We start from the raw sequence: 19822 nt of genomic DNA, 5'->3' as shown, positions 1-19822 counted from the left end.
CACACACCTCTCCTTTAACACCCCCCATACACATACACACCCCTCCTCTAACACCAACACATACACCTCTCCTCTAACATTCCCAACACACACACACCTCTCCCCTAACACCCCCAATACACACACCTCTCCTCTTACACCCTCAAACACACACCTCCTGTAACACGCCCCCTAACACACACGCACAGACACACACCCACCCCTCCTCAAACATGCCCTCTCTCTCTCTCTCTCTCACACACACACACACTCCGCATGCATGCCATTCGTTCCAATTGCCTTGCAATGTGGCTGGCAGGAAATTAAGATTGTTTTCAAGAAGTGGCATCACGTTGCCTGCATTTTGGGTTTTCTAACCACTTCAACCTCATTCCACCCACCCCAGTTCCTTCCTATAAATATCAAGTCTTTTTAACAATATAAAGATGCGAGTTTAATTTTAAAAAAGCCCCATTGCATAACATTCAATTAAACTCTATACATTCCCAGGTACATTCACTCACTCTCTCTCTCTCTCTCTCTTCCCATCCCCAACAATCACTCAACTGTCCTTCTAGTAACTAAAGTAAAAGGAGCAGCTGCATCACCTCCTGTCCTAGTTTTCTTTCATCACATTGAATAAAATATTCCTCATTGCATTTTATATTTTAGCAGCTTCTCATTTGCAAGTGGTACATTAGCATTGCCATTGCAATCCTGTGAAAAACAGTGCCAGCTACAATAGTTCAATAATGTAATTTGCTTTATAACATGGAATTCAATATTTTAATCACATGGATATTTTCTGCATTCAGGAGGGCTTTTGTGTCCTAAAATATGGCGGCACGGTGGCACAGTGGTTAGCACTGCTGCCTCACAGCGCCAGAGACCCGGGTTCATTTCCCACCTCAGGCGACTGACTGTGTGGAGTTTGCACGTTCTCCCTGTGTCTGCGTGGGTTTCCTCCGGGTGCTCCGGTTTCCTCCCACAGTCCAAAAATGTGCAGGTCAGGTGAATTGGCCATGCTAAATTGCCCGTAGTGTTAGGTAAGGGGTAGATGTAGATGTAGGGGTATGGGTGGGTTACGCTTCGGCGGGGCGGTGTGGACTTGTTGGGCCGAAGGGCCTGTTTCCACACTGTAAGTAATCTAATCTAATGAATTACTAGGTGGTGGGCAGTCACATTTTTCACAGTAATTAATCCAAATATTGAAAGCTCACACATTGGCTTCAATCGCTACAAATAACGTACACTATCAGTGTGTCTCTATGCTGTTTTTAACCAGTTCCTCTAATGGAGATAATTTGTTTCAATATTTGTGCATTCTTTCCAAATCAGAGTAGGCTACCTGTATGAAGGAATGGGTAAAGACTTAACAGAAAAAGACCAAAAATGTTTCAAAATGTTCGGATCTATGCTATTTCATTTTGTGTATAACTTCAGGATACTTTAGCTACATACATGTTGAATTTTTTCCAAAGAGTGATCTGTACGTGGAAATAAAGTTGTAACTATTGGGAAATTAGAAATCGTAACTGTTCCTCAACTCTCCAGAAAATGCTCTCCCTCATTTCCTTTCAAAGGATGATGGACACTTGTAGTGTCAGGGAATCAAAGAGTGACCACAGTTTCAAGAAAAGTGGCAAGCACTTAGGGCAGGGTGAGGTCCCTCAAACATAAGTGTGGGAATGATAAGTTTATCTTGTTTTAAGTGATTTTGATTGAAGAATAAATATTGACCTGGGCACTCTGGAGAGCTCTTCTGCGTTTTTTTGTAATTATAATATAGAGTTGACTGAAAGGCGTAAATAGGTTCACAGTTTCTACTTTCTCCCCAGAGCCTTCATCTTTGCAGAACTCCATCACTGTCAAACTAGAATGTCAAACTAGATGATTTGCTTGAGTCTTTGGTGTATTATTTTAACCAACATCCATCTAGCTCAGTACTTAGAGTGCTATCACTGAGCCACAGTTAATCTCTTTGAGAGCTTTGATGAGAAGCCAATATTACTGCCAATATTCTATGGGAGAATATTAACTAATAAATACTTCAAAAGCATTTAATTGTAATTTTTTTTTCATTACAGTCAGAAGCTGAGCCTTTTTGAACGTGTTCGTAGTGCTGGACCCAGAGGTGGCACTGTTAAGAGCAGGCTTTTTACACCTCAAAATACAGACGGAGTGGAGGATAGTCCCTCAAAAGATCAGAAGAGTTTAGGTTTCAGTGACCTTCGAGCTGCAGTTCGCATTAAAGCCTTTGGCTTCAGACAGAGCTCAGAAGGTACGATTTATTTTCCTCAAGTTCTATTGGTCAGTAGAAACAAGGTTTAAATTAATATTTATTAAGTGCCTTATCAAGTCTCTCAGAAATGTTTCAAAGTGCTTCAGAGACAAGAGCTGAATCTTGTCACCTTAACTTTTTGAAATGGGAGATTGTGTAATTTCTGGATCAATAACCTGGAGACAAGAGTGCCATGCTTTCTGGAGCAAATCTGCTGGAAGGGAGTCCAATTAACAACCTGCCTCTGGAATCACCATTTAGTGTGAGACAGTAGGCGTTTTGTGGAGGCAGGAAGGCATATCAAAGCACACTATTTAAACCAGCCTTCGCTGTGACTGCTGAGGAGACCAGCTCACAAAAGGTTGGAGCATATTAAATTTAAGAAGAGGCTGAAGGCAACCATGACAGCAATGTCAATGAGATGCCACTGCACTCGTAGGTTGTTGCCTCTGGATGACCTGAGGGTTTCTGGTTTAATGTCTTTGCCATGGTGCTCTGACTTCCTGCTCTGCACTTGCCTCCTGTGTTTGACAATTTACATGCACTACATGGGCCACATGCCTCTGGTAATATTTAATTGCCTGAGGAAAATGGCTATTAATAGCTTTTTAAACAACCCCAGTAGACTTACCACAACTGCTTCAGTGTTACCAGTGGCCCTCAGTCCACCCCAGAGAAAAGTGGCCAGATCAGCCCAGAAAAGTGTTTTTTGTTCAAGTTTTCCTGACAAGCTGCCTCAAAACCAGCCACCATTATCTCCAATGGACTATCACAAACTTTCTTATATTGGCAAATGCAGCAGCAAATTTGTATCCAGTAGAATACCGCAACAGCAATGGGGCGATTTACCAGTTTTATAAAAAAAGGAAGTTCTGGAAATACTCAAAATATTAACTCTATTCCTCTTTGCACAACTGCTGGCAGAGCTACTGAGTATTTCAAGCATTTGCCAATTTTATTTCAGATTTCCAAAATTACAGTATTTTGCTTTAATTGAAGTACAAATTAATTTCTTTTGGTTGTTATTGTTTAAAAGAAGGCACATTGACCAAGAAAACTTTGTTCATTTTCCGAGTGCACAGAGACCTTTTAACATTTATCAAAAAATGTGAATTGATTTACTGTCGGACATGAAAAATGAAAAGTCTGAATGCACAGTCCGTGATGCAATGTAGTGTAAAGCTAGATTATGAGTTCAAGAATGTGTGTGGTGCTCAATCTATACACTTCTGGGTCTGAGACGAATGGTATCAATTGAGTTAAACTAGTAAACATACATGAGGATGCTAGCTAAGCTTTCCCAATGCTAGCTTGAGGCCACTATGGTTTACTGACTGGAGATCAGCTAATTCAGCATAACTAAGGAACTTAATCTGGGATCTTCTTGGTCTACAAGTCCCAGTACTGTAGTTAGGTATATCAGCAGAACTATATTTAGCAATAGTCTTAAGTGTAACAAGAGATGATACTTGTTCTTGCATTTTGTCACCTCTGTTGTTTCTGATGTCCGTTTGAATTCCTCAGTGGAAAGTGGGTAACCTCAACCTTTTTGTTTGGAATTTGCACTCTTGTGATTACATAAATTTTTAGTCAATGACAAAATTCGATGGAGGCATTGATTATTATCAACTTTGCTTTCAAGCAAAATTCTGGTATTTAACAAGATCTTTACTGTTGCTGTGTAGATGCTGCTGCTGAGGTGGACCAAGAGCCTGAGGACAAGGGTTACCAAGCTGAACTCTTGGAAGATTTGATCCCTACATTGAAAACCGTCATTAGGGCTACAAGGTGGGCCTTACTACAAAATAGGAAAAATTAGATATTTATAGTGTCTTCTCTTTTGAGTGCCACATAGAACTTCAATAATTATAAACAACAGTTTTCAAAGAATGCTTAATCTGCACTTCATAATGCTCAGCACTCAATATGCAAAGGATGTGTTCTTGTTAACGGTCATGAGGTATAATTAATAAAAGCTACAGAACTGTATATTGTTGCTGGTATCTTCTCAGGAGGACAGGCAGATATGTGGAGTTGGCACTCTGGTAAAATCAGTTACAAGTGCATTGAATGGTAAAGGTTGGTCAGGGAACTGGTGGCTTGCTCCTGCTCCTAATTCATAGTTGCTTTACCTACCTAAACTGGTAGCCTCTCTTCTTCCTACCAAAGTATACTACCTTATATTTAACTGTGTTGAACTACATTTGCCAATTATTTGCCTGTTTTTCAGATCCTTGAGTGTCATCCTGGAATTCACTTCATTCCTTCACAATACTGACTATCACCCCCAAAATGGTATATTTGATTCCAATCCAATGGTATAATTCCCCTGCAGACGGGTTTGCAACTGCAGTGCCTTTCTCACCTTTCTCAGCACGTGTCCACCAGTTCTTGCCAACACTACACTGTTATAAGTAGTGAGAGAAGTGTCAGGCAGCCCGCCTGCTCTTGTGAAACTGGAACCCTTATGTGGCCGATTAATGACTAATTGGGGGCCATTTCCTGCGTATTTCATGCACAGTAGGTTCCATTAGATGAACAGTCTGGATTGTTTACCACACTCAAACCTGTTTCAGAGATATTGACAGTCAGATTGCCACTCTCATTTTAGTTGATTTTCGTTTAGGACTGAAATTCTCATTTCTAGCCAATAATTCCAATCCTGGCTCTTTCAGAAATCGTGAGTGTACCTGAATTTAAACATTGTAGTGTAGAATAATTAAGGGGGTTTTGGGTCCAGCAGGGAGAGGGGGGTTTGGGTCCCAGCAGGGAGAGGGGGGTTTGGGTCCCAGCAGGGAGGGGGGGGGGGAGTTGGGTCCAGCAGGAAGAGGGGGTTTAAGTCCAGCAGGGAGAGGGGATGGGGTCCAGCAGGGAGAGGGGAATTGGGTCCAACAGGGACAGGGGATTTGGGTCTGTTAAGGCGGGGCTTTTTTGGGTTACAGGTGTTGATGTTGAGAGAGATGTTGGGTTCCAGGGTGGGGGGCATTGGAATCTTGTTCAGTTTGAGAGTTCTGTTTGTTGTTGAGAAGGGTGAGTGCTGGTGAGATTAATAGGTATCCAGAATGAAATTGTGTTTTTAATCCTGTAATTTCCCTGGGTAACCATTAATGTATGTGAAGGAGAACCTTCTGAATTCTCTGACTTTGATGGATTCCTTTAGTGGTTTCAAGATGCTCACGAACTGTCCTTCAGATTCTTCGATTTCCCATGCACTTCCCACAGAATCTGCTGGGGCTGGGATTCTACAAGCTCCTGATCCAATTCATGCAATTCTAATCAACATCCAACCATCAGCAAACCCAAAACCGATGATTTTAACGGGTTGCCATTTGGAATTGCTTTAGCTATAGAGACCTTCCAATGTACTATGTCTGACATTTTACAATGGTTGGAGGATGTTTAAATGTCATTAGGATGATATCTGATCCATGCAAAAATTATAGGAGCTCATGACGAAAGAGAACATACTGTGGTGAAATGACTGCGACTGGTAGGTTTCACCCTCAATGAGAAATGTGAGGTTTCCAACGACCCTGATTATCTAATTTTCTGGGGCATATCATTGATAAAGATGGCATAAAGGACAGGAGAAGCTTTTTCTGTTCCAAAGATAGTAAATGACTTAAAAAGATTTCTGTGAATGATAAACCAATTAGAAAAAATTGTTTAGTCCACTTGGCAATTATCACGAAATTCTTGAGACACTTATTCAAAATAAGGAGAGATGCTTATGAAATGAGATGCTCATCGAGAAAATGTCTTTCTGAAAATCAAAGCAATGCTGACTTTTGCTGATGTTCAGGCCCATTACCATCAATAATCCTTGGCTATTATTGCTCTTAATGTTTCAGCCAAAGGAATTGGAGCAGTCCTCTCCAGCAATGCTTATACAGAAAAGGATACAGAATATTTCATTGTCCCAAGCACTTTTTGATACGAAAGCCTAATATGTAGTTACTGAAAAGAAAATCCTATCAGTTGTGTGAGCCTGTGAGAGATCTTCAGTTTAATTCCTGGGACTCGTAGTTCTTACAAAGATGGATCATAAATGACCTGGTCTCATTGTAAGCTGCAAAAAAAATTGGCAAAAATCCCTCCATGGCTACAATGTTTTGTGTTTGGCTCATGATATTTGGATGCACAAAAACAAACATGTGGAAGAGAAATGACAAATATCAACAGATGCCCTCTCGAGTGACTGTTGCCAACGTTTCACAAGCTGGTAAAGAAATTGCTAGCAAAATCATTGCTCGCAAAATGAATTCATGCACTTTAGTAACAAAATGATGTGGCCAGTAATACAAACAAATCTTAACCTCATCAAAGAAGAACATAAAAAGGAACCTGAATCCTATACTTCAAAATTTCATAAAAGGTTGGCCAGAAAAAAAAAATGAAAATAGTATGGCTAAATTATGAAGAACTATTTTGGTTGTAGACAATGACTCACTATTGTTAAGAACTTATTGATTTTCGACAACAGTATTGTTATCCTTCATTCACTAAGAACCAGTATCCTTAACAAGATACATTAAGGGCACCTCAGTTTAGAATGTAGCATCAGTAGGTAGCCAGGAATTCCTAAACAGATAGAAGATCTCATAACAGATTGTCAGACATGTGCCACAAAAAGAGAACCATTGATTCCCACCAAACTGTGGGAACTTATAAGGTCATGTTGAGGTTGTACAGGACATTGGTGAGACTTCTTCTGGAATACTGTGCCCAATTCTGGTTGCCCAGTTATAGAAAGAATATTATCAATCTGGAGAGGGTTCAAAAGAGATTTACTAGGATGTTGCTGGGCGTGGAAGGTTTGAGTTATAAAGAAAGGCTGGATAGGCTCTGACTTTTTTCAAGGTAAAAACAATGACTGCAGATGCTGAAAACCAAATACTGGATTAGTGGTGCTGGAAGAGCACAGCAGTTCAGGCAGCATCCAACGAGCAGCGAAATCAACGTTTCGGGCAAAAGCCCTTCATCAGGATTCCTGATGAAGGGCTTTTGCCCGAAACGTTGATTTCGCTGCTCGTTGGATGCTGCCTGAACTGCTGTGCTCTTCCAGCACCACTAATCCAGTATCTGACTTTTTTCACTTGAGCATAGAAGGTTGAGAGGCAATCTGATGGAAGTTTATAAAATACTGAGAGGTATAGATAGAATTAATGGTAGTTGTCTTTTCCCTAGGATGGGAGATTTCAAGATTAAGGGGCACAATTTTAAGGTGAGGGGAGAGAGATTTAAAAAAGACATAATAGGTAATTTTTTTAAACAGAGGGTGGTTCACATGTGGACTGAACATCCTGAGGAAGTGGTGGATGTGGGTACAGTTATAATGTTTCAAAATACATTTGGATAGATAGGTGAATGGGTAAAGTTTGGAGAGATATGGGTCAGGAGCAGGCAGGTGGGACTAGTTGAGTTTGGAATTATGTTTGGCATGGACTCGTTGGACTGAAGGATCTATTTCTGTGTTGTATGACTCTATGGCCGAGCTGTTTGTGTTTGAAGGATGCTTTTACTTAATACTGGACATGATTTCTCTCAATCGATCAAAATAGAAATGATGTTCCACTACTGTGCTTTCAGCCATCAAGGTCTTACATTAAATCTTTACCTTTCATAGAATTCCAGATGTAACTATGTTTAATGACAGATCACAGTTTGCCAATGAGACACATAAAAAATCTGTAATCATTTTGGAGTTCCAAAACAACACTTGTTCACCAAGATATTTTCAGTTGAACAGATAAGCTGAATGTGGAGTGCAACCAGTCAAAAGCCTTGTAAAGAAAATGCCGTCTTCTTCAAAAATATACTAAACTACTCAAATAAAGGCAGAAATACTGCAGATACTGGAAATCTGAAACAAACACAAACAATGCTGGAGAAACTCAGGAGGCCTGGCAGTATTTGTGGTGAAAGAAACATAAGTAATGTTTTGAGTTGTTATGACTTATTCAGTCTGTGATTCCTGCAAGCAAGTGAAAGGACTTGGAAAAGCAAGCTCAATGAGCAGCAAGTTCGGGCAAGTCAAAAGGACCATCGCAGCAAAGCCTCTCAACAGAGCCCATTGAACTGCCTTTTCAGTTCCTCCCTCAACCAATAACACAATTAATTTTGCCTGTCTGTACGTGTGTGAGAGAGAATTTTATGAAGAGTAAGTGTTTTAATCAGTGAAATCGTATGTCTGTGATTCAATAATGGTTTACTCATGCTATAATCTATTTGTAATAACTAGTAATTTATTAAATAAAAAACACAAAGGGGTTTAAAATCTGTAGGGGTGATCTTAGGAATGGCATTAAACAGAAAATTTGACAAGTGTACATTAAAGGACAATCTGTAACTTTTACTGACTTTAATCTGCAATTAGATTGGGCAAACCAAAATAGATATAATACCGTGGAGGAGGAATTTCTGGAATAATACAGGATGCTTTTATGGACAATATGTTGAAGAACCAGCTTGAGAACAAGCAATCCTACACATCCCAGGCATTGCATAATAAAGAAAGGAATAATTGACAGTCTAGTTGTGTGAGGCTCCTTGAGGATGAGTGACCATACTATGATTGAATTCCTCATCAGGATAAAGAGTGGCATAGTTGTTTCTGGGACTAAGGTCCTGAATCTAAATAAAAGAAGCTATGATAGTATGAGATGCAAGTTGATGGATTTGGGAGCATTACTCAAAGGGATAATGAAACAACTGCGAATGCTGAAGATCTGTAACAAACAAAAACAAATTGCTGTAGGAACTCCGAAGGCCTGACAGCATGTGTGGAGTACAATAGGTGAATGAGAGTGGGGATGGTGGTGATAGGTCAGAGAGGAGGGTGGGGAAGGGTAGCAAAGAGTACAAGGGATGAATGGGGGTGGAGATGAAGGTGATGGGTCAGGGAGCAGGGTGGAGTGGATAGGTGGAAAGGAAGATAAGCAGGTAGGACAAGTCATGGGGACAGTGCTGAGCTGGAAATTTGCAACTGGGGTGAGGTGGGGGAAGAGGAAATGAGGAAACTCATTGACGCCCTGGGGTTGAAGTGTTCTGAGGTGGAAGATGAGGCGTTCTTCCTCCAGGCATCTGGTGGTGAGGGAGCGGCGGTGAACGAGGCCCAGTACCTCCATGTCCTCGGCTGAGTGGGAGGGGGAGTTGAAATGTTGGGCCACAGGGCGGTGTGGTTGATTGGTGCGGGTGTCCCAGAGATGTTCCCTAAAGCACTCTACTAGGAGGCGTCCAGTCTCCCCAACGTAGAGGAGACTGCATCGGGAGCAACGGATACAATAAATGATATTGGTGGATGTGCAGGTAAAACCTTGATGGATGTGGAAGGCTCCTTTGGGGCCTTGGATGGAGGTGAGGGAGGAGGTGCGGGTGCAGGTTTTGCAATTCCTATGGTGGCAGGGGAGGGTGCCAGGAAGGGAGGGTGGGTTGTTAGGGGTGCGTGGACCTGACCAGGTAGTCACGGAGGAAATGGTCTTTGCAGAAGGCGGAAAGGGGTGGGGAGGGAAATATATCCCTGGTGGTGGGGTCCATTTGGAGGTGGCGGAAATGTCCTGGAATGATTTGGCTTGTGGAAATGTCCTCGGATGATTTGGCTGGCGAAAATGTCGTTGCCACCCCCACCCTCCTCTCATTTATCTCTCCACACTGCAGGCATCCTGCCTGTATTCCTGATGAAGGCCTTTGCCCGAAACGTCGGATGCTTGCCTGACCTGCTGTGCTTTTCCAGCACCACTCTAATCCAGAATCTGGTTTCCAGCATCTGCACTCATTGTTTTTACTTAGCATGTGTGGAGAGAAAACAGAGTTACCGTTTTGAGTCCTGTGACTCTTCTTGGGATGTATCACCAGTGATTTGCTTTTATTTGTTACTCAAAGCAATGACAGTGGAAGGGTAATAGCAAATATTCAACAAATGTTTGGGTGCACTGCAACAATTGTTCATTCCTGTCTGGCACAAAAGTCAGCTGGAAAAGGTGGCCAAGCCATGGCTTACAAGGGAAATTAGAGATTATATTAGCTTCAAGGAAAAGGCATATTTATTGAGCAGAAAAAAAAAGACCTGAGGAGTGGGAGTAGTTTAAAATTTAGCAAAGGAGGACAAAGGAGTTAATTAAGAAAGAGAAAGTAGAGTATGAGAGTAAGTTTGCAGACAACATAAAAAGTGATTGTAAAAGCTTCTATAGGAAAATGAAGAGAATATTGGTGTAGACAAATGTAAATCCCTTACAGTCAGCAAATGTGGAATTCATAATGGGGAACAAAGAAATGGCTGACTGGCTAAATACATACTTTGGTTCTGTGTTCACAAAGGACACAAATAACATACCAGAAGTGTTGGACAACACAGGGTTCAGTGAGAGGGAGGAACTAAAGGAAATCAGCATTCTTAGGGAAATTGAGTTGGGGGAATTGATGGGACTGAAGGCCAATCAATTACCAGGGCCTGATAATCTACATTCCACAGTATTTAAGGAGTGGCCCTAGAAATAGTGGATGCATTGGTGGTCACCTTCCAAGATTCTTTAGACTCTGGAACAGCTCCTCCAAATCAAAGGGTGGATGTAACCCCACTATTTAAAAAGAGAGGTACAAAGAAAAACAGGACTTCTAGACCAGCCAACTTGATACCAATAGTGGAAAAAATGCTCGAATCACTTATAAAAGAATTAATAGAGCACTTGAAACAGTGACAGGATCGAGCAGAGGCAGCGTGGATTTGCAAAAGGAAAATCATGTTTGACAAGTCAACTGGAATTCTTCAAGGATGTAAGTAGTACATTAGAGGCAGCCAGTGGATGTGGTTTATTTAGACTGTTAGAAGGCTTTTGATAAAGTCCTACGTAAGAAATTAGCACATGAAACTGAAGAAAATGCCGCTGTATTGAGATGAATAGACTGGTTAGCAGACAGGAAACAAAGAGAAGGAATTTCTCAATGGCCGGGCATGACTGATGGGGAACCACACAGATCAGTGTTTGAACTCCAGCTATTTACAATATAAGTGATGTACATGAGGGAACTACATGTACTACCTCCAGATTTGCAGATGACACAAGGTTGGGTGGGTGTGTAAGCTGTGAGGAGGATGCAGAGATACTTCAGTGTGATTTGGATAAGCTGAGTGAGTGGACACTTGCAAGGCAGCTGCAGTACAATAGGATAATTGTAAGGTATCTACTTCGGTAACAAAAATAGGAACACAGGTTATTATCTAAATAGCTATAAATTTAGACAGAGCATGTGCAACGAGACCTGGGTGACCTTATACACCAGTTGCTGAATATAAGCATGCTGGTGTGTAAGAAGGCAAATGGTATGTTAGCCTTCATAGCAAGTGGATTTGAGTACAGGAACAGGGATGTCTTACTTGAGAGCACACCTGGAATATTGTGTTCTGCTTTGGTCTCCTTATCTGAGGAAGGATGTTCTTGCTGTGGAGAGAGTACAGCAAAGAGTTACCAGACTGAATCCAAGATGGCAGGACTGACATATGAGGAGAGATTGCACTTGTGAGGATTAGGTTCTCTGAAGTTCGGAAGAATGAGGTGTGGGGGGGGGGGGGGGGTCTCATAGGAACCTATACAATTCTAGTAGTACTAGACAAAACAGGCGTCACAGACTAACACTATAGCGTAAACCATTTAGGACTGAGATGAGGATAAATTTCTTCAGTGGTAAAATATGTGGAAATCACTATCGCTGAAAGCTGTCAAAGACTGCATGATTGCAAGAACGAGTTGGATATAGTGCTGATGGTTAAAAGGATTACAAAATGGGTTGAAAAGTGGGTACAAAGATGATCAGCCATGATCATAATAAATAAGAGAGCAGGTGCAGAGGGCTGAACAGTCCACTCCTGTCGATGTATTCTATGTTGAGGTCCTTGCTGTCTGTCAACTTGGGTCTGGTAAAACAGGTGAAATGCGTAAATTTGCATTATAAAGTGTTATAAAATGTTTTTATAAAAGTTTTGTGATGACTCTGAGGATAGCAGGCTTGATTGTTACCTACATGTAACTTCACTGAGACATGGCAAGTTAGTCAAGTCATGAATGAGCCATGTTATTCTCAGTCAATAAAAGCTGACGCTTGTCTATTAAAAATAACATTTCATTTTCTCCAGTAATATGGTTCCAGTACCACCCATTTGATCTCTAATTCAAGACAGAACCTGATTTTACACCTCCCTTTTTGTATGCCACAAACTCTTTCTCAAACACTGAACAATTCAGATTTCAGTGCAGAATAATGTAAAATACCACTCATTTTCTATTGTTTTACTCCAAATGAATGATGTCAACATAAATTGCTCATTTGATTAATTTTTGTATTACTATTTATTTTTGTTGAGGCTATGGTTTTCATCTTTTAAAAAGAGAATTGTTGTACATATGACTAATGAAAAGTGCACTATAAAGTTTCCACAGCATCACACGCGTTATCTCTGTACATAACTAATACCATCTCCAGTTAATCTCTTCCTTAGAAACTCATTAGAATCTGTCAAAGATTCATATTTGTCCTTCCTCTGGGACATTCTGTTGCTACTGCCCTTTCTGTGAATTTGAGATTTCAGTGAATCTTTATCATATTTTGGCTTGTTTTTATTGTGTCTGAAGGAGCAATAGTGGGTTCTTTATGACATTGACACAAATTTATGCCAAAAAGCATTAAACTCTTAAACATTTTAACCTATGAATCATGCTCATGTGTATTGACCGCAACACAAAACTCCCCAGAGGTTAAGTTGTGATGAATTTTCTCAAGTGACATCAATCTGTCTTCCTCTCCTTTCCGTTTCATTTATCCAAATAATTCAAGCAAAGATGATCTGAGCTAGAAAAAAAAAGAGGCAGATTTTTCTTCTTTTTCTTTTTCTTGTTCTCTCCCTCTGGTCATTTATTCTGAACATATTACTACTCTTAAAACAAAGAGATATCTCTCACTATTCTCATCGTCTGTGCACAAGCAGATTGTGATTTAATTTTTCCCTATTTTTAGAGAGGAGTGGTATATTTCTCTCACTCCTTCTATTTATAGACACTGATTTTGTAAGGGCCATACAACAATATGGTAAAATTAAACCAGAAGGTTTATATCACACACTCTTAAGTATCGGGACCATTTTGCTGTGCTAGCACTCTCTCAAACACACACAGAATCAGAAAGGATAAAGAGATTATTCAATTTGTAACAATTTAAGTACAAAATAACTGAGCGATACCAGTTTAACAATATCATTACTTTTAGGTTCGAGTCCAAAGATCAAAACTACTGTTAATCAGTGAGTCATAGAGGTGTACAGCATAGAAACATGTAACCAGCTATCCTAAATTAATCTAGTCCCATTTACCAGCATTTGACCCATATCCTTTCCTATTCATATACCCATCCAGGTGCCTTTCCACCCAAAGGAAAAGACCTTGTCTATTTACCCTATGTATGCACCTCATGATTTTATAAACCTCTATAAGGTCACCCCTCAGCCTCCGACGCTCCAGGGAAAACAACCTCAGCCTCTCCCTATAGCTCTGTCTGTAAGTTTTTTGTGGGAATAGTTTGATTGGCTACCCATCAGTTTAGGAGTTATAGGCAGTTTCTTTCCATTTTTTTTAAAAAAAGAGTCTCTTTGAAAGTCTTATGAGAAAATTTGGCTGAATTACTAGCTTTATTGATCTTGAACGAAAATGAAGCTATCTTAATAAATATTGCTTAGATCTATGTTGATTGGGTAAATCCAGAACTCACTAACGCCCGACATTAGCCAAACTTCAGAGGATTGTCGTAAAGCTAACTAATGTTATGTTGAACAAAATGCATTTTTTTTTAAACTTTTCATCTTGCCCTCAGCAGGACAATTTCCAACAATACCAATTCAAACAAAAGTCTAACATTTGTACTCTGTTAGAGGAGAGTGCTGATTGGTTGGTAAGTGGATTCTGCTTTGTAGAGGGATTACCATTTACTGATTTGTTTCTCAGGACAATCTTCTGACCAATGAGAGTCAACCTGTCTGATTTAAATTTATACAAAGCCTGACAGTTAATAGTCAGTCAACATTATAAGACCATAAGACATTGGTGTGGAAGTAAGGCCATTCAGCCCATCAAGTCCACTCACCATTCAATCATGGCTGATGGGCATTTCAGCGCCACTTACCCGCACTCTCCCAGTATCCCTTAATTCCTTGTGAGATTCAGAATTTATCAATCTCTGCCTTGAAGATATTTAACATCATGGCCTCCACTGCACTTTGTGGCAATGAATTCCACAAATCGATTCCACACTGTTAGTCCATTCCCCATGGTAATGCCTCTACCAGACAGAGTCAATTGGCCAACGAATCAGAATTCTCTCCTTATGCAGTAAAAGTGTTGATTCTCATGAATTGTTCCTGATGAGTGCATGATGAAAAGCTTCAATAATCAAAACTCATGCCCTGTTCTCCTGAATTACTAATTTTATGTTTATGCTTTGAGCATAGATTAACAATGGAAGTGAGTCATTGAATCTCCCTGGTTAATTATTTTCTTTTTAAGTGAAATTGATGAGTCTAGCACCAGGACCCGGGCTAAGATGCCAGCAGGATACAAAAATATGTGAGTGAAGATATGATAAATCAAGCTGTAGGAGTTAGGTGATGCAATAGTTTAGTTTGAAAGATTGCAGATTATGGAAGGAACAGAGAGATGAGGACCTTCATCATTTGGAAGTCATAGGAAAGAATAATTTATGTTATGGGTTGGTTCAGTTTCTTGCACTTGCCTATTGTGCAACTGGCAGTCTCAAAGCTTGTGTTGCCAATCTGAAAGAATGATATCATTGTGTTATTTTATTCATGAAGGATTAAAGTGCACGATCTGTTTACTTGTGACCTTCATGTGGATACACTTAGTGTACAGTTTCATCTGGCTTTCACAGTACAATATGTTAAAATACTAACAAAATGAAGGGAAAATGAAGCCTACATCTAAACAAATTGAAAGTCAAATGCTGAAAAGATGTTATTTTGTCTTTCATTTATTACCTACTAAAGTAAATAAAAAATAAATTACTATTTTGCAGGGATTAACTTTGATATGGGAACAAAATCCAATTGCTTTTGCTCAGCTACTTCTTGAATAACATAGTGCTGTTCATCCAAACAATGGTGTAATTGTGTTACATCATTCTTGGAATAAAATCTGACTCCAGGAGCTCTCCTTTTTAGGGGGGCAAGTACAGGAGAACAGAAGAAGGCTTTCTGCCATTGAGAAAGAGCTTTCTTTATCCTGAAAGACTAACAGCAGCTGGATTGATTGTACTTCATAATAACCTTAGATTAAAGCCTGAACATTCCTACAATTCAAATGAAATTAGTGTGGTAATTACAGGAAAAATGATGCTTTGGAACTTGTTATTGTGAGAGCGGGAAAAGAACCAAAGGCTATAAGTTGCCACCAATTTTGGAAACAAGAGATTAACCAAATCAAAAATTCTTGTTCTGATCCCCCAAGAGACTGACAACTTAAAATAAAAGAAATTTAATATCCATTTCAGAGCTGAAATAATTACACATTTTAAGATGTTTAATGCAACAAAAGACACAGAATATTATGTTAAACATGATTTATTTGTGAGTAACATATTTAGGAACATATCCCTGTCTTATTTTTAAGACACTACATTCTCCATAGATTTCCGGTCTTCATAGCAAACGGTTCACAGTTGCCCCCAACTTCCAATAAGTTCTCATTTCCCCATTTTGCTGAGCAGTAACTCTGCATGACCACCTCTAGGTGCTTCTCTTAGTTTTCAGAAAGTTGCTTAAGTTCACTGCCAGGACAAAAAAGACCTCACAATATTACTTCCCATCTGGCTACACCAGGATGAATCTCCTGAAATCCTTATAAGCCTATTGCACGTGCCTCCTGTTGCTGTCTGTCGTTGTTCATAAAGCCCAGAAGCCACTTCTCTCTGCAGACCACAGAAAACTTGTCTATCGTTGGTCTTCATTAATTTGTAGGAAACCTGTGGCCTGATCTTTACAGTGGCTTCCTGTGCATCCTTCGCTTTGACAATGTGAATTACATGAATTAAGTAAACAATCCTTTACAGCCTAACTTTCTTTCCTCTAGGAATTAAATGAGTGGATTAATGCAAAAATGTTGACAACATGACAATCTTCAACACTTTTCTAGGTCTTTGGAAATGCCTAGTCTTTTCTGCTGTTGTCTCCATATGTAAATACTTTGCAGTTCCACCCAGTAAAACTGGCTCCCTTTAATCTCTGCAAGTAAACCATTCAGGCTTGCTGTCATTCAGACTGCAGAACATGTCACAATATATATTTTCAACTATAAGTTTGGGGCCCAAAACTTAACAATCTTAAAAATCTCATAAATTTAAATAGTATGAATTGATGATATCAAGCCTGGGTCTTAAGAGCCTAGAATTTATGAAAAATAGAAGCAAGAGTTCTACTGTCAAGACATATGGAAAAGAATGGGTTATAGCGGAAGATTACCTCTTATTAATTTATTCATTCACCACATCTGGGTAGCACTGCCTTGGCCAGTATTTAATGTCCAACTCTAGTTGCTCTTCAGAAGTTGGCAGTGAACTGCTGCAGTCTGTGTCATGTAGATACACCCAAGTACAGTTATGAAAGGAGTTACAGGATTTCGACCCAGCAACTGGGATATATTTCCAAGTTAGAATGGTTTATGGTTTAAGGAGCAGCTTGCGATTTGAGGTGTTCCCATGCATCTGCTGCCCTTGTCCTTCCAGGTGACAGAAGCCATGGGTTTGAAAGATGCTGTTGATCAGTTGCTAAGTGGGGTGCTGAAGTGCTGCAGAGAATCTTGTTAATGACACACACTGCGTGTCAGAAGTGTAGAGAGTTAACGATTGGATAAGGAATATTGATTTGAATGAATTATGGACGTAGAGGGAAAGAGGAGATGGTGAATGTAGGGATAAGGCGAAGCGAGGAAGGGGAATTAAGAAAGCACCTCCATCATCAAAATATTCTGCTGAAATAATGACAGGGAAGATTACACTGGAAAACAATGTTAGTGGTCAAATTAATGATTTTGTTTGGTTATAGCTCTGTCAGGCATCATAAAAAATTAATTATCTGTTGATTTTTTTTGTCAATGCAGTCCTTTACTATTTGTAACATTAGGACTAAAATAATAAATTTGTAAACAACTTCTGGGCTGCAATATTAAATGACAGTAAATGTGCTATTGATGTTACTCAGTCACAACATGGTAAAATGAACATTAAAATTGATTATTATAAAATGTTTGAATGTTTGTTAGGGAACACCCAGGAATATATATTCTCCTTCTTAGCACAATGTAAAATGTAAATAGTTTTCTAGCAAATGTGCTGTAAGCTATCTCTGCATTTTGGTGCTGAAATCATTGGAAGGAAAATAAGAAACAACTTATTTATCTTTTCAGTATCATGACATTTTTTCTCAACAAAAAAAAGTTCAAGGAGACTTTACGACCTTATGATGTGAAAGATGTTATTGAGCAGTACTCGGCAGGACATTTAGACATGCTTTCAAGAATCAAGTACCTCCAGTCAAGGTAAATGGTGAATAATGAAACACTATTAATGTTAGAAATAATACCTTCTTAAATATTTGAGTGTTTATGATAACTATATTTTAAAAATATCACAGCCTCGGGATGTTGCTTGAGAGGCCTTATTTATTGCATGTTCCTATTGACCCTGAGAAAAAATATGATGTTAATAAATTGCTGCTGCCTTCATGTTGTTCATGTTCACATAATCGTTTTAGTTGAAGAGTTTCAAAATGTTGACCCAAACTGTGAAGGTACATAAATCTGACCAAGCTGATGTGTGACTTGGAAGGGATATGTATTCTCCACTATTCCTGCTATTGACCTTCCCAATGTCTTCCTGTTTTATATGTTGTACCTTTACAAGCACCTTCCTGTATTTATTAGGTAAAGGTTCTTACAAAAGAAATAATCTAACATGAACCAACAAAGAGGTATCTGTTACTACAGAGACAATGAGTGTATTTGGGTTAATTGCAGGAGAAAAATATCACTGTTTCCTTCTCCACTATTCACTTGGTTCCTGTTTCTATTCTTAAATCTCTTTGATAAAGGAGACATATTGTTAACGTCATCATTCATCAGGCTTCCAGGTGCACAATAGACCTCCCTGTGCTATTATTAGCATTCAGGTCCTGCAATTTGCAATGCAAAACATTTTGAGTTGAGCAGTGAAAAACATCTAACTAATGTGACATGCTGCAAGATGCTTCTCTCCAGAACATTCCAGGCCATTAGCGCTGATTCTGCTTGGTGTCACATTTACATCTTTATATTGATCAAATATTCACAGCTCTGCAATTTAAAGATCTTTGACGTTATCAACAACATTGAATTATAATTTTAAATTTCAATATTTTTGTATGAAAAAGTTCCCTTATTTTCTATTTGCTATAATATGTCAGTAAAGGAATGAACTTTGGAACTGCTTTTAAATGAATGAGTTCCTGGGAATTAATACAGATCATTCTGTTTTGTCAATGCAAATTCACTGCAATGTGATTGCCGAATTGGGGACACTGCTTCTACAGCGCAAACTTTTAAAACATACCGGCTGTAACATAATTATAGCGCCAACACTTTAAGCGCTGTTTCTAAAGCGTGATTTTTCTATAACATGAGGTCGCACAAGAACATAACCATTGCATTATAGAAGAACTGACTTTAGTAATTTCAATGCACAGATTCACCTAGAAAGACACAATTACGTACAAGTTCCTCACCAAGTCACTCACCACCCTGACATGGAAACATATTGCTGTCCCTCAATATCCTGGGTCAAAATCCTGGAACTCTCCCTAATAGCACTGTTGCTACCTACAGCACATAGACTGCAGTGGTTACAGAAGGCAGCTCAAAAACATTTCATGTGCAGTAGGTGATGGGCAATAAATGGCCTGACCTGGCCTGACCAGTGATATCCACATCCAATGAACAAATATGTTTTTGTTTGATGGTTTATCGTTCTTCGTTTCTTTCCAGAATTGATATGATTCTTGCACCTGCAGCCCCATCAACTCCCAAGCAGAAAAAATCAAACTCAAAAGGAGGTTTTGTATACCCTTTACAACAATCACCTAAGTAAGGCACTAACTTTATTAAATTAAGAATAGATAAATGTTTAAGTCCTTGCTTAATATTACGGTACTGCAAAAAACACTGAATAATGTAGCATAATGTTTCTGCATGATTCTCCATTAATCAAGACAGGGTAGAGAGTGCAGAAACAAAATCGATTTTTCAGCTGTTCTGTTAGATGATAGTATTCACTTCTACAGTTGTACTTTTTAATGTCAGTTTGTTATGGGGAGGTAACGTGTGGTGGTATTATAACTCAGTTGGCTAGCTGGTTGTTTTGCAAGGTGGAGTAATAGCAATAGTGTATTTTCAATTCCCATATTGGCTGAGATTGCTGTGAAGGTTCCATCTTCTCAGCTTCACTCCTCAGCTGATGCATGGTGACCCTCCAGTTAAAGCA

General features: G+C 39.4%; 1 protein-coding gene across 1 annotated transcript in view; it reads left to right on the top strand.

Moving 5' to 3' along the window:
• kcnq3 (potassium voltage-gated channel, KQT-like subfamily, member 3) overlaps positions 1-19822 on the top strand; it is a 424966-nt gene that overhangs the window by 395306 nt on the left and 9838 nt on the right. Inside the window, exons 10-13 of the mRNA XM_072570436.1 lie at positions 2067-2260; positions 3946-4048; positions 17716-17847; positions 19327-19425. Coding sequence (XP_072426537.1) covers positions 2067-2260; positions 3946-4048; positions 17716-17847; positions 19327-19425 — 528 coding nt within the window. The remainder of the gene's footprint in view (positions 1-2066; positions 2261-3945; positions 4049-17715; positions 17848-19326; positions 19426-19822) is intronic.

The sequence above is a fragment of the Chiloscyllium punctatum genome, chromosome 5 (assembly GCF_047496795.1).
Source record: "Chiloscyllium punctatum isolate Juve2018m chromosome 5, sChiPun1.3, whole genome shotgun sequence".
In the NCBI taxonomy this organism is placed as follows: domain Eukaryota; kingdom Metazoa; phylum Chordata; class Chondrichthyes; order Orectolobiformes; family Hemiscylliidae; genus Chiloscyllium; species Chiloscyllium punctatum.
This window is presented reverse-complemented; position numbering and strand designations above follow the sequence as displayed.